Here is a 14,516-nt window from a genome sequence, read left to right on the forward strand (position 1 = left end):
GGTGCTCTGAGGAGCACGTGGTGTCAGCAGCACGGCTAATGCCATGCTGACAGAGGGGAAGCACGTGAGCTCAAACCAGAACGCTCTACAGTCCTCGAGGTGGAGACCAGCTGCACTCGGATGCTAAAGAGGGCTGGGAGAGGAAGAGAGCAATGAGCTGCTGGTGGTGCTGAGGGTGGAACAAGTCTTTTATCATTTCTATTGTAAGCGCTGTGCAGCAGGAGGTGATCAACTCTTAACAGTAGACCCAAAACTCAAGCGAGGGCTGTTTCTTGCCCAAGGAAGTTTTTATATGCAACGGGCTGTTAGGTCCCCTATGGGCTCACCTTCTATTATACACTTCATCTAAACGAGTAATGAAGCATACTGCCCCCTAAGACTTAACAGGGCCAACGACACAAAAAGAACAAGACATAGATCCTCCATCATTTCCTAAAACATGAAGTTGTTTCTGGATGCAGATACACGTGATCTGGTCAATTCGCATTGTGCTGCGGCTGTGCGACGCTCTAAAACCAAACGAACAAAAACCCACCCAGAACACAAAACAGAAGCACACCACTAATGGTTTGAAACTTAACGACATAACTGACATGGCATTCCCTCCCCTTCAACGTTATGTTTTCAAACCCATGGGTGAAATACACTCCTTCATGCCGCGGCTCCCTTACTACATCCCCTCTGAGCATGTGATGCTTGAGAAGCAAATAGCAGGTACCAAGCCCATGCCTTTCAGGCATCAAACTCTTATTAGCAGAGTAACCTTACTAGCCTTTAATTTACGGTTTTGTCTAGTGGCTGCATGTCAGCTCCACTACAAAGAGATTTAATTAGTCTGTAATCTGACATTGCAACACACCGGCTAGACAGAGCAATGAAGGAGGACATGTAGGGAACTGCAGAGCAAACTGCAGAGCTGGAAGCAAGAACAAGTGCCACATCCAAGCCAGCTTGTGCTAACTGCTGCAACAGTGACATGACTGAGGGAACAGCACCCAGCAAAGTGCTAAACCTCTGTCCATACCTGAGATACAGAAGGCCGAGGGGGCAGTGCAGGTGGTGGTGGGGGCAGCCAGCCAGACCTCACCGCTGAAGAGAAAATAAAAGAAGAATAGAATATATCAAAACCAAACCCACATTAATTCCAAATAAAACCAGAATTAATTTCCATGATAATTCCTAGTGAAGAGGCAGTATTCAACATTTTAATAACAGAAACTAAACCTGATCTTTACTGAGCAAAACCTTGTTTGAAATAACTTCAGCAGTAGTGATTTAATTGCTGTAAAAAGCCACAATGTTATGATAAAAAGCAGAGATGGAAGCCAGTCAGCCACAAAAGCTGTAGCTAAAGCAATCCAATTCTAGCTAAAGAACACCAAAAACAGGGTCTACTTGTCCTTGGGACATGGCTCTTTGTCGCCAACACTATTGCTTTTTTAAAAAGCGATACTTTATCATCCAATGTAGGCATTAGTAATCACTCCAGATAAAACACACCATGTGATGGAGAGTAGCCTTAAAAAGAAAACATGAGCCATGGAATTAATAGAACAAAAGCCTAAATGAACCAAAAAGAAATTAGTTTCTTTGGAATTTTGCTTTACATTTGCATGTTATTACTCACTGGTATTTTCGAGAGAGGAGAAGAAATAAGGGGAGGAAGACAAACCCTGACAGCCAGTTCAGGCCCCTTTAACAAAACGCAGTGTCAGCTTTTAGTCTGAGCCAGCACAAAGGGAGGGTAACAATCATGTTAGGTCCAGCCACTGTATTGCTTAGTTTCCTTAAAATACCTAAAACCCATCATGGGACAAAAGTACAGGATAGGTGACGGTTTCCAAAGGCAGCTGCAGCGAGGAGGACTAGGTTAGCACAGAGACACCAACTAGGACCAGTGGGAGTCCTTCGGTGGGTTACCCTCCTCAAGCTCCTGTCACACTGAGTGCTCAGCACTTGTGCTGGCAAAGACACGAGTCAGTCCACCTTGCACTGGTAGTTATTTGTACAAGGAAAAGGTAAGAACTAAACTTATAAATGCCTTTTGCCACAATAATATTAAGCAAGCAATTACATTCATACACCTTTTATTCCCATGCATATTTTTTAAAGCCAGAAATACTAGTAAGAGCCCAGTTACAGCTTAGCCATTTATATGTTTTATACGCCAAGTCTAAAAATGTCTACTTGGTTGAAAATACAAAGACTAGATATGAACCATCAAGGACAACAGTGACATGAGAGTAAAAACATGTGGGTGAAAACATTGAGAACAGCCATATTGACTATATACAGCTCCAAAGAGGCTTATAATACATTAAGGTTTTTTACATCTTCTGTATCATCATCTCTTGAATCAAAATGAAGCCCAGTATCACTGCACACCATGCCAAGGAGAGAGGTAGAACAAGTCAAACCCAACTTAGGTTAAGCAAGGGAGACGTTAACATACCCAGAGCTGTAAGAGATCGGAAAAACCGTGGCCAGTAAGATCCTTTCTCCTGCATTTAATTAGTTCCATTTACAAGGCCACTGCAATACCAGCAAGATGTCACTGCTACATTCTCCACCTCCACTGATCTTGAGAAAGGAACAGTGGAGTAAGAAACCTTCCTTGCCTTTAGTCTGAACTTCCTATCACTACATCCTTTATCTGAGCACTGGTGGTGGCTTTGGCAATGACAGCAAATAACAATATTTGACAACACCATCTAGCTCAAACGCCAGCGCTCCGTAGGTCCATCAGCTGCACGCTTAACAGCAGACAAGTATGTACGCTCAATGCGATCCGTTTATTTTCAGGAAACCTCGTGGGAGCTGTGCTGTGATGCTCCATGGAAAACACCTTACCGGCCCACCACCACCAGTGACTATCACTGCAAGGGCATCATCTCTGCTCCCCAAACACATCTACTGCCATGGGGGAGCACGAATCACACACGTCTCCTACCAAGCCCCTGGCAGCCCAAACACGAAGCTGTGGAGCACACTGCTGCCATGGCCATGGGGGTCCCTGTGAAGGGGCACGTAGGGCTGGGGTCAGTGGTGCTGCGGAAAGGCACTAGCCCCAGCGGCTCCCTCGGCCCTTCTAAATGCACATAGTCCCCTCCAGGGTTCATCATGTTTGTATGTGCTGGCTTAAGCTGCAGCAGGCCCTCAAACACTCTACTGCAAGAGCTGCATCCATTGGGAATTGGCCTCAACTTGAGCTCTGGAGGACACAGCACTTACTGTCCTTGTTTCCCGATACTTCAAACCCAGTGACAGAATACCTAGAAAAGCAGCAGGATAGTCTTTGTGCAGAAAGGCTCTGGGCTTGCTGGAAAAGCATCTCCTGAAGTGGTTGTAAGAGGTCCCAGAAGACTCCTGGGACTTTGCCCATAAAATTCAAAAAGGGAAAGTAATTTATGCATAAGATGGTCAAATAAAAAACAAACCTCAGAAAAAAAAAAACCACCCCAAAAAACCGCTTCTTCAGCTTTCAAAATACAACACATAATAATTTAGCATTAAAGAATTTAGATGCTTACACCATGTGCTTCTGACCCAGTTTCCTCTTTTTAATCCTGCAAATTCTAACTTAAACTACTCATGAAATATTCATAATTCCTGCTATTGCAGAACATCTTCAGCCTGTTGTTAGAAGTAAATCCTGTTTATGTGAGCACAATTGCTAGACAAAAGTTAACTGACTTCTGAGGACTCTTAACTTAGAAAAAAACCCTCACTTCTTTTGTCCCCAGGGCAATGAAAATAAATACAATGACAGATGCTGCGTGATTTGGTCTTCTCTTGTGTCACTACCCTAGAAGATGTCAATATTAGCAGATACTCACAGGTTTTCATGTGAATCAGCAAGTGACTTGTATGTTAGGCTACCCCAGAATGCCTGCCTTCCGGAGAGACTGCCCTGCACCCATCAGCTCTGGCTGTCAGAGATGGCATCACTTAGCTCTGAAAGCAAACCCAAACACAGGGGGAGGTCTGTTTCCAAAGGGAATGCAAGTACCCTGGGACCGAGCAGCAAACAGACGAATGTTGTATTTCCAGATGCACAACTCAGAGCTTGGATTAAGCCACGTAAGATTGCCCTTGGAAAACAAGCCTTCACACCCTGTGCAAAAGCAGAGCTCTGTAAAGAGAATCTCAGAGATAGCACTGTGGAAAGGCCGTTCAGGTACCAGTAAAGTAGATTAAAGTACATCCAGTATTCGTATCACATGTATTCCTGTAAACGATAGCATTTTCACACACTAGTTACTCCCACAAAGACAGCGATAAGGCTTTCAGCTCAAAAATCATGGCTCTTTACTTAGCATGTTTACACTTCAAGGAGGATTATCTGCATGGAAAGCTTCCAGGATGATTTTTCTGCCCTATTTTGGCAATCACAAATGTCTGATAGCACTAACAGGACACCACACTAGATAAAAAAGCAGGTTTTCCAAAATGAAGATAGATTAATATTTTAAAACAAACACCAGGCTGTAACTGTACACTGAGAACCGGCAACGCCATCCTATCTGGCCACGCTGATCTGCCTCTAGCCTCCCTAGCAGACAACACAAACCCTCAGCGCTCTCATTACCCATGGAAGGGGAAAAATACCAATCATGGTGATCATACAAATAGCCCCTTTACTTGACTTATTTGACCTAGGAAGAGGACACCAAGGAAGAACCATAAAATTACTGTAGGCCAGTCAAACCCATGGGAAGTGAGTCTTTAGCTCACCAGGCACAGCAGCAGGGAAGGATGCCAAAATTAGGGCATAACAAATTTGGGCCCTTGGGATCCTTTAGAGCAACCTGTAAGAGGCTGGGTCAAGGGCCATTTTGTACCTTTCCAGCCAAAGAAACTAGACACCACCTACCAAAGGAGGCTGACCTCATCTCACATCAAAACCCTACACAGCTTTCAACCTGTGATCAAAAGGGCACCCAGAGTTTGGGCACTCCTCATATTTCGGTCGCCATTCCCAAAGGGAGAAAGAGGCCTGCGTTTCTCAGCCCACCCAAAGGGTGCAGCCCTAACCAAACCCAGCCTAAACCCAGGCTGACCTGGATCCAGATGGTCTAAATCCAGGTTCCTGCTTTTGTTCTGCTTTCCCACAACCACCCTGGCCTTCTGTAGCTGGGCAGGGACCATCCAGGGATTTAAACTGGGAGAAAACTCTGACAGGGTCCCTCAACAGAGTTGGACTGATGTGCTTGGTATTTTTCAAGTGGATGCTGCAACACTGCCACTGGATCAAGGGAGAGGCTGGTCAAATGGCAGATTTACATCAGTTTGCGCTGCTCCAGAGTGTTTAATTCCCAGATTAGGTTTATAAAAAAACAACCAACTCATTTTATCAGGCAGGTGGAAAACAGTTCAAAGAAGATAAGCCAACAGAAGGAATTATTCTTCAGTTCCCCAAAGTACCTCAGGCTTCAGTTCCTTAGGTAGTTTGGGAAGCCGGTATTTTCACCCTTCCATTCTGATGCTATTTTGGAGAGTTTTTTGAGATACTTTTCCCACTTCTCTTGCCAAGGGTAGACCACAGAGAAGCTGTATCTAAGCTGGTTTCTGTTTACCTCCGTCTTACAAAACTTCCCTTCTCGTTCACTGAAATTGGTACTTGAATATCCCGTAATACTGATATGCTCTCTGCACTCAATTTATTTACATTCCTGACAACAGCGTTAGTAAAGGTGATTGTGAAATAACTGTTTTTCAAGAGATCTGATTTATTAATTCTCAATACTACGTCTGCAAGAAGTTGTAACAAGAAAAAAAGATTTTGCAAGCTGTAGCCAAGAATGTAAATTTAATAAAAGATTTCAATAAGGTGGTTGTGAAACATCTATTTATCCAGGGATCTGCTTCAATAATTTTTACTAGTGCCTCCTCAGAAGGTATCGACAATGCAAAAAAAAAAAAAGAAAAAAAAAATAGTTTAAAATCCTGATCCTAATTTTGTTATCATGTTTGTAGGAAGCCAGCACCAGGATAACCTCTCTTCTCACAGTTTTGGGAACCTGCTCCTCAGCAAAGCTTCACTCGTCACAGAAAGCGATACACACACCTGATGTCACAGACACACTCCTGTGACAGGTGTTTCGTGTGATAATCGTACAGATCATCATTTGTACCTCAACTGCATAGAAAATTATCCAAGTACTTTCCAAGTAATTAGGAAGAGATATAGTCAGACCTTACATAATTAATGCTTCTGCACCATGAACTCAGAGGTCTGACTTCATTTAGGACACTGTGTACTAATGTATTCGATGAGTCGCTTTCAAATTAAGTGAGCAAGACACCATTAGAGGTGGGTTTTATGATGCCTTTTTTAATGTCCTATCCATGAAATCCAGCATATTTTTACTTAAAACTGTAAACCAGATTTTTTTTAACACCTACTTTCTGGTTTGTGTCATATATCCACAACATCTGTATTTTCAAGTTCCTGTCCCTCATTTTCACTAGACCGTTTAATTTTCTGGTTACTTCTTTTTCTACCCCTTCCTTTATGGTGTATTTCTATTTGGGTACTGTTTCTCCCTCCCCCCTTCAACAAAACTACTCATGATTTTGTTCCCCCTCACTTCATGTTTAGCTTTATTCTCCACCCACAGGGAAGCACAGTCCCTCCACCTACCTCCCCCACAGATCCATACTGCCAGAGCTTCTCAGCTCTGGAGATCCCGGTGGGAGGGATGGAGGCTCCAGCACTTAATGCCTGTCACCATTTCCAACATGGATGAACCAAACAGCAGGCACACAGGATCCGGGAAGAACAGTGGGCTACCACCCACCACCCCTCCCAGCACCACCTGCGGCTCAGACACTTATGGAGGACATCTGCATCTCAAGGGTCTCCCCAGCAAGGGAGGCAACTTGCCCCCCCTATTCCACAGATGATCCTCTCTTGCTTAGCCTCCGAAGCTGTCCTACGATAAACCAACATTTTTTCATGGAACAGAGTAACCCATATGGGATCATGAAAATAGGTCAGTGGGACTGGGAGGGACCGTTAAGAACATTTCAACCTAAATTTTCAGGAGAAAAAAATTTTTTGATTCAAGTTTCATTTTTAACAATCTGCCACAGAATGAAAACAGACTGTAAACCATTCCTCAGTCCCAGAAAGACAAGAGCTAAGATCAGAAAAACAGAAAAAAGTGATTTTAAAGAAGTTTCATTTACACAAATTCTCAAGAAACAGTTACACCTGAAACACTGGTAAGATTTACCTCAGTTTGCACACAAGTACTCTCTGGACTCAGACCTTGGAGACAGACATAAAAATTTAAAACCACAGAAATATGTTATCCCATCAGACCCCTATCAAGTAATAACCATTCACCCATTTATGTCCTCAGTATTTTCTCCAGCCTATTCAACCTTAATTACGTCCTTGTCCAGCTGGGCAAAGGAGTAAGTTACATAGTTGTAAACACATAAATCCTTCATAAAAATTCTAAAAGGCTGAGAGGCGTAAAACTCTCCCATTCAAAGCAGAGGGAATACATTCATATTTTATTCAGAATAACCTCAGTTCAGTGATCACGTATCTTGAAGGGGAACAGGACTAGAAGAAAACAGCAGCTCCAGTAACAGATCAGGAGCTGAGTCCCAAAAGAAAAGAAAAATTATGCTCTGCTTCAAAAAAATGTTTTTGCAACATTTATGTTAAGAAAGCATTTCAGAGTATTTTCATTGCAGTGATAAAGTGCCGGAGAAGAATACAAACAGCAGCTCCATTTTGTGTTCTCTATGGTTTATGCATAAAAGACATTTTTAATTGAAATTGCAATTGTTGTTACAACCCTTACAACCAAAGGTTCTAACTTGACTCTGCACTCTCAACTCGATGAAGATGGCAACGTTAGAGCTCTTGTGTGCTATGCAAACATTATTTAGCAAAATGGCATATTTTGCTGATGGCATTTGCCATTATTGCTATTCCAAAATAAAGATCCTCCAGAATTGTCATCATCATGTTTTGGTCTGAGTAATAGACACAACACAGTAACATGCAAACAGCACAGTACTACTGCATATGTAAAATCATAGAATCATAGAATGGTTGGGGTTGGAAGGGACCTTAAAGATCATCTAGTCCCAACCCCCCTGCCATGGGCAGGGACACCTTCCACTAGCCCAGGTTGCTCAAAGCCTCATCCAGCTTGGCCTTGAAGACATCCAGGGATGGGGCATCCACAGCTTCTCTGGGCAACCTGTTCCAGTGCCTCACCACCCTCTCTGCGAAGAATTTCTTCCTGACATCTAATCTAAACCTCCCTGATTTCAATTTATCCCCATTACCCCTTGTCCTATCACTACAGGCTCTTGTAAAAAGTCTTCTCCCAGCACCCTTATAGGCCCCTTCAGATACTGGAAAGCTGCAATGAGGTCTCCTCGGAGCCTCCTCTTCTCCAGGCTGAACAAGCCCAGTTCTCGCAGCCTTTCATCATAGGAGAGGTGTTCCAGCCCTCTGATGCAGCCCTATTATCCAAGAAAGCAGAGGGATTTTACTAGAGCAAGACCAGTACAAGAGCAATGAGAGGAAGGGGTGCTGAAAATTAAATACTTAAATTCATTGTGACCTAAATTCAGCTTAAAAATCGACATCACTATTCTAGGCTCCCCCTGTCACTTCAGCTTTGAACCAAAAATTTCCTTCCTACACAATTATACAACTGTCTATTTGCTACATGGACTGAAAACATTCAGAAATACATAAAATTTGGCTGTGGTTGGACAAATATGAAAAACCAAAGACATCTCAACACACGTTATTCAGAAATCTCCACACCTGACAAATAAGACTCATCAAGCCTGTGCATTCAAGGAAACCTTGTGCCAATTGAATGAAGTAACGAAGGTCTGATGAAGGAAGTAATGAAGACTCTTCTTCAAAGGTATGGAAAAAAAAAAGGATAAAATGGGATGCTGAACACCAGTCTTCCTCCAGCGCTAACGCAAATGAAAGGGTGCAGGAAGGAGCTTGCACTGACCGAGTCTTATAACACAAGAACCATTTTAAACTGCGTGGGAAGCGTGTATGCGAAGGAATACAGAAGTGATGTGGGGACACACTTTTATCACTTACAGGAACATCGATGTACCCCAATAAATCTGTTCCCTTGATCCTTTTCTGTGAATGCTACATTTAAAGCAGAGGGGACGACTTCTTGTTTGTCAGCCATCACCAGCCCAGCAGAGATAAGTAGAGGTTACGGATCTGACTGTAGTCAGGAAAACATCCGTAACAGAAAACACTGCACTTAGAATAAAATGCTAGTTATGTTACCCCTTTACCAAGTCTGGTACTTAACACTTCACATTTCAGAAGAGAGAAAAAAACCCAACCCCACGGTGCTGGCTGAAACCAGGACCCCCAGAGGAGCGAATCCAGGTTACAGTGAGTATTTGCTTACAAGCCGACGTAAGAAATGGTGCCTGCATTCCACGCATTCTTCACTGCAGGGACAGCGGCAGCAGGAGGCGAGTTTCAAAAGCAAATGAGTGCTGAAAACCTCCAGTCAAACATTCGTTCGTAAATAGTTATATGGCTGTGATGATGAATGACACAGGGACATTCAATCTGCTCACACATCAACATGAAACAATGCTGTTTATGACAATTTTGGTTTTCATCAAAGCAAATCCTCTTTTCCGAACAAGTATCCTTTGTTCAACAGAACTGTTAATTAAAAGAAGTTATGCAATTCAGAAATGAAACTAAATGGGAAATAAAGTGTATTTCAGAGGCATCTGTATTAATCTAAGTCCCAGACTGCGGTCATTTCCTGGGCCGTCATTGCTCAGAAGTAAATTCTTTAGTCATTGTCATGGGTAGAAAACGTAACTGAGCAAAACACCAGAAGACAATGGATTTTGGGTTTTAATATTACGCTGAGACTTGACCCAGCCACAGAGTTACCCGAAGGCAGACCCCAGCTTACTGCTGCTGTTGAGGGTAAAAGGTGGCTGGCGGCCTTGGACCTGGCTGCAGGACCACCAGGTTCCAAACTGCAGCAATTTTGGCCCCCTTAATCCCTGCTCCCTCACTCGGATGGTAGGACAGACAGAAAGGAGCACAAGGAGTCCCAGAGAGCAACTAAATCTGCAAACGACCTCTGTGAACAGGCTCCCAGCCCTTACTCTGGGGGCTCTTGCCTTGTTATTTGACTTGATAGCGGGCTAGAGAAGAAACGAAGATGTAAACCAGGTCATGTATACATTTAAACTGATATTTTTGTTTCTACTTAAAAACCTGCTGTTGTCTTTCCAGGAACGCATAAATCCAAGCCAAATATTTTCTTAACATGTACATAGGCCAAATGCCAGAGACTATATATTCCACAAAAAGAAACACATGGAGAATCTTGCAGTGCTGAATTTTCCTCAGATGCTAATGTAAAGACGACATGGTTAAAAGAAAAAACAGAGGATATTTCTGTTTCTTAACATCTCTTAAGAGAAATCCACATATGGATTTTTAAGAAGGTGGGGCTTTTCAGCAAGTTCTCTTGGTTTTTTATGGGTTTTTTTTCCTGGGTAACACTAGTTCAGCATCCCAGAAGTGCAGCTATGGGGTATGAATGAAGGCGCCTGCTTCAAGAGCAGTTATGTCCCAGTTCAACAATTTTAAAGCACATTTTGAAGCTAATGCATTGCTGGACATCCCAGTCATCATGGATAAATGTTCTCTGTGTATACTTTCCAGGTAAGGGGCACCATAAGATGGTGGCAAACATGATATATGGCTGATTCTATAGTCTGGTTTTCTGTACCGACACTCGGCAATATGCTGGTGCTAGAAGGGATGGTCATTCCAGCGAATTTTTGTGGCTCAGCTATGACAGTATTTTTTAAAACCTAGGATGGAAGGAAGGAGGAAGATCAGGAGAAAACGTAAAGCAAAACTTCAGTCAAGAGTACATGAGGACAGAAACTAATCAACTGACCTGTACAAACACATCAGGTTGGATATTTATGCCAGAATGTATTATCCCAATAGCCAAGAAACCCAAAAAGTACACTGCCATCATGCCATCTATAATGTAAATCTGTATCTTCTGATGGCAAATGGAAACTATTCTAGCTTCATTTTTTTTATACTGTCAGCAGAAATAAGAATACAGCTTCTTACTATACAACTGTGTGCAATTTACTTCGCAAAACACAGGCACACACTTTGTTTTCAGCGAGGCTCTGGTTTAAGGTGACAGTGCTCAATCCGTGTGTCTTCCTCCAAACCATCTCTTCAGAAAGTGCACAGTGTACCTTGGCCAAGAGTTTGGCTCTGAAACAATGACCACTCCCTGAGAAAGAACTGTCGCTAGATGAAAAAAGGTATCCATAAATTATGAGATTGGAATTTCTATTGAGAAGCAAGATCAGTAGGGAAAAGGATAAAGAAAGTGAGGTGGTCAAAACAAGAAGCAGAAGAAAAAAAAAAAGCAGCTGTAAAAAAAACCACATTCTTAATAGAATGTTGCAGAATAACAACTATTCAGGGCTTAATGACAGGAAAAAGCGTGCACATGTTTCTGAAAATATGACTTCCAATGCTGACATTTTAGTTCAAAGCAGAGCAAGGTAAATGCGCCATGGTACTGGGGTGTGCTGAGATGGGTTGATTTAATCCCCTCCTTCTGATGATGCAGATTTATTTGAACTGGAACCCTTTGCGGATTACAAATTGTTTAATAAGTTCTTCCTTAAATCCTCCAAGTCTCAAATTCTTCCTTGTTCTTTCACAATGAATATTTACACTTTTGACACGAAATGGAACGGCTCCATTAGAGGAAGACAACCACCACAAATATTTAGCACTGCCACCAAGGGACATTGAGGGAGCAAAAAATTACAGGCCAACACCCTGCAGGTACAGGAGGAAGCTGAACCTCTGGGAGACTCTCCACGTTTCTACAATTTGGTAGCACACTATATTTCAGGTTTTGTCAACCTACAGCCAGTTTTTTTTCCAACTATATACAGCCATAAATTTGAACTGAATATGACAGTTTTAGGGTGACCCAAGCACTTTCATTTTTGGAATCAACTGACTGCCTATCCTTATGCAATTACCTCATTTCCAGTTAGGAAAACCTCCAAAAAGTTTTGATAGCACAAGTTATCCTTTCCTGCACTCGCTATAACACCGTCGGTTTAAGTTGCCCAGAAGAAATCGTTACTTCAGAAGTAACGATGACTTTCAAAGCGATCCATTTCAAAAGCAAGATGTTAATTTTCATTCACAGAATGACTTCTTTGAGAATTTACATTCTCCTTTCATTTGTGTTCCAAGAGAAACTTAAATCCAAGTTTATTTCCTGCCAGTTATACTTTTTATCTGGATTCGGAGAAGATTTGCTGCCTTAGAAAATGTGTACTTGGCTCTGTTTGGGGTTTTATTTTGATGTATAATGAAATCAGAATTGGAGGCAACCGATCCCTGAACAGGAAACAGTCAGGGATCAGGAATTGCTTCTCTGTGTAAAGCAGGAAGAAAAATGTTCATTCCTATTGAGTTTCAGGGTTCAGCATGCACAGCACACCGTGAATTCTCTCTGGTGTTTGCACACAAAAAAAACCCCGTCCCATATAGCAAGAGGTGACGCTCTTTTCTACTCCAACAACCACGCTAGAGAGCCCTGTTAAAACATTCCTTGACACTGTCAAACCTTGGCTTCCTTCAGAAGCATAAACATGACCATGTTTAACCTAGTCCTTGAGTCAGATGATAATAAACATCAAGCTCTGGGCTGGTTGAAGGACATTGCTACAGCACAGTGATGCTGGGTGACTGCTGCCCTCAACAAAAACCACCTCTTTCCACTGCTCACTGTGCAGGGCAAGAGGAACGCTCAAACACTAACCTCCTGGAGAGACATTTTCTTTCAGTTTGTTCCAGCTACTATTCTACATTTTCTTTCTCTCCCCTCAACATGCACTTGTATCAAAAGAAATTACCCTTTCTTTTTACTCAAAGAATGGCTTTTAATTGCCCTCATGTATATGGTAGACTTCAACATCAAAAAAGTTTGCTCACTTTCTCCCAGTTTAAACATTTTCTTCCTGCCTCTAGGCTACAAATAAATAAATAGTAATAAAAATCACATATATATTGTAGTTACTGATGAGAGTTGTCTAAACAGCCAGACTAGTTATAAACAGTCAGCGATGACAGGCTACCATATGTTAAGCTTCCCATTATTGTGCCAGAAAAAACATTATAATCACCTTAATTATAGCAACAGTGATTTTTCCCCTCAGTGGTGATGTAATGCAAGAAAGCGCAAGTACTTCTCTTCTACAGCGTATTAGTGCCTATAGCAAAGGCAAGCATATGTACATACTGTCAAGCATTTCTGCAAACAGATCATTGCCAAGCATGCAGCTAACCTAAATGGTCTCAGAAGGGGAAAAGAAAGCAAACTTTACCTTGTGTGTTTTGCTGAAATATTTTGTTCAGATCCAAAGAGGAAGCTCTGGAATGTGATTTCTGTGGCCTTGGAGGTGGAGTAGGGGGCTCTTCTCCCTTTTTCATGGCATCTTCTATTGATGTGCTAGAATAAGACCTAAGGAAAAGTGGGGGGGAGGGCGGGGGGGAAGGCAGAAAATACTTAATTTCAGAAATTCATTTCAAACACTTAGAGTGAATAACACCTGAAAGTACACTGACAAGAACTCAGGTACATGGTGGGCATCTCTTGCCCTAATGAATACATGTCCTCCCTTGTAACAAGACAGATTTACTTGACAAAGAGGGACCTACATATCTGGAGAAAGAAACGAGTCACGCTTACAGGGTGAGTATTTTTTAAGGCCTTTTATATTATAGCTGCAGGCCTTCTTACGTAACTTTAACTGTCAACAGGATAATTGTAACAACTGTTTTGAATAAACCTCGAGTAAAATTCAACCCCTGCCCCTTACAGTTTCTGTTGCCTTTCCCAACTGCAAGGGTAGTGTTTATACAGGTAGAGCTTCAACCTACCTCTTGCTAATACACATTTTGTAATTTATATTATTCTAACTGTTAAGAGTAAGTTTTTCATGGGAAAAGCCGAATGGCTCCAAAGTGACCAAAACTGGTATCAAATATATGGATCAGTATATCTTTCCAGGTCATTCCACATCTCATTAATCCCAATGCAATGCATTTGCTAAAAATTTTGATTTTGCTGAACAGTGTCTATTTTGGGTTTGCATGGCAATGTTTTGTCAGCTTCTGTGAGAAGCTGCCAGAAGCCTCCCCTTTGTCTGACAGAGCCAATGCCAGCCAGCTCCAAGATGGAACTGCTGCTTGTCAAGGCCGAGTCCATCAGCGACAGTGGCAGCACCTCTGGGATAACGTATTTGAGAAGGGGGAAAACTGCACCACAGACAGGAGTGAGAAGATGAGAGAGGAACAGCCCGCAGACACCAAGGTCAGTGGGGAAGGAGAGGGCAGAGGTGCTCCAGGGGCCAGAGCAGAGGTTCCCCTGCAGCCCATGGTGAGAGGGCAGGCTGTG

At 42.4% G+C, this 14,516-nt stretch overlaps 1 protein-coding gene across 1 annotated transcript in view; it reads right to left on the reverse strand.

Moving 5' to 3' along the window:
* Positions 1-14,516, reverse strand: part of REPS2 (RALBP1 associated Eps domain containing 2) — a gene marked incomplete at its 5' end in the record, with an annotated part of 59,514 nt that overhangs the window by 17,360 nt on the left and 27,638 nt on the right. The window contains 2 exons of the mRNA XM_010148599.1: positions 1,025-1,089; positions 13,444-13,580. Of these exons, the coding sequence (XP_010146901.1) occupies positions 1,025-1,089; positions 13,444-13,580 (202 nt within the window). The remainder of the gene's footprint in view (positions 1-1,024; positions 1,090-13,443; positions 13,581-14,516) is intronic.

The sequence above is a fragment of the Eurypyga helias genome, unplaced genomic scaffold (assembly GCF_000690775.1).
Source record: "Eurypyga helias isolate BGI_N326 unplaced genomic scaffold, ASM69077v1 scaffold15810, whole genome shotgun sequence".
In the NCBI taxonomy this organism is placed as follows: Eukaryota; Metazoa; Chordata; class Aves; order Eurypygiformes; family Eurypygidae; genus Eurypyga; species Eurypyga helias.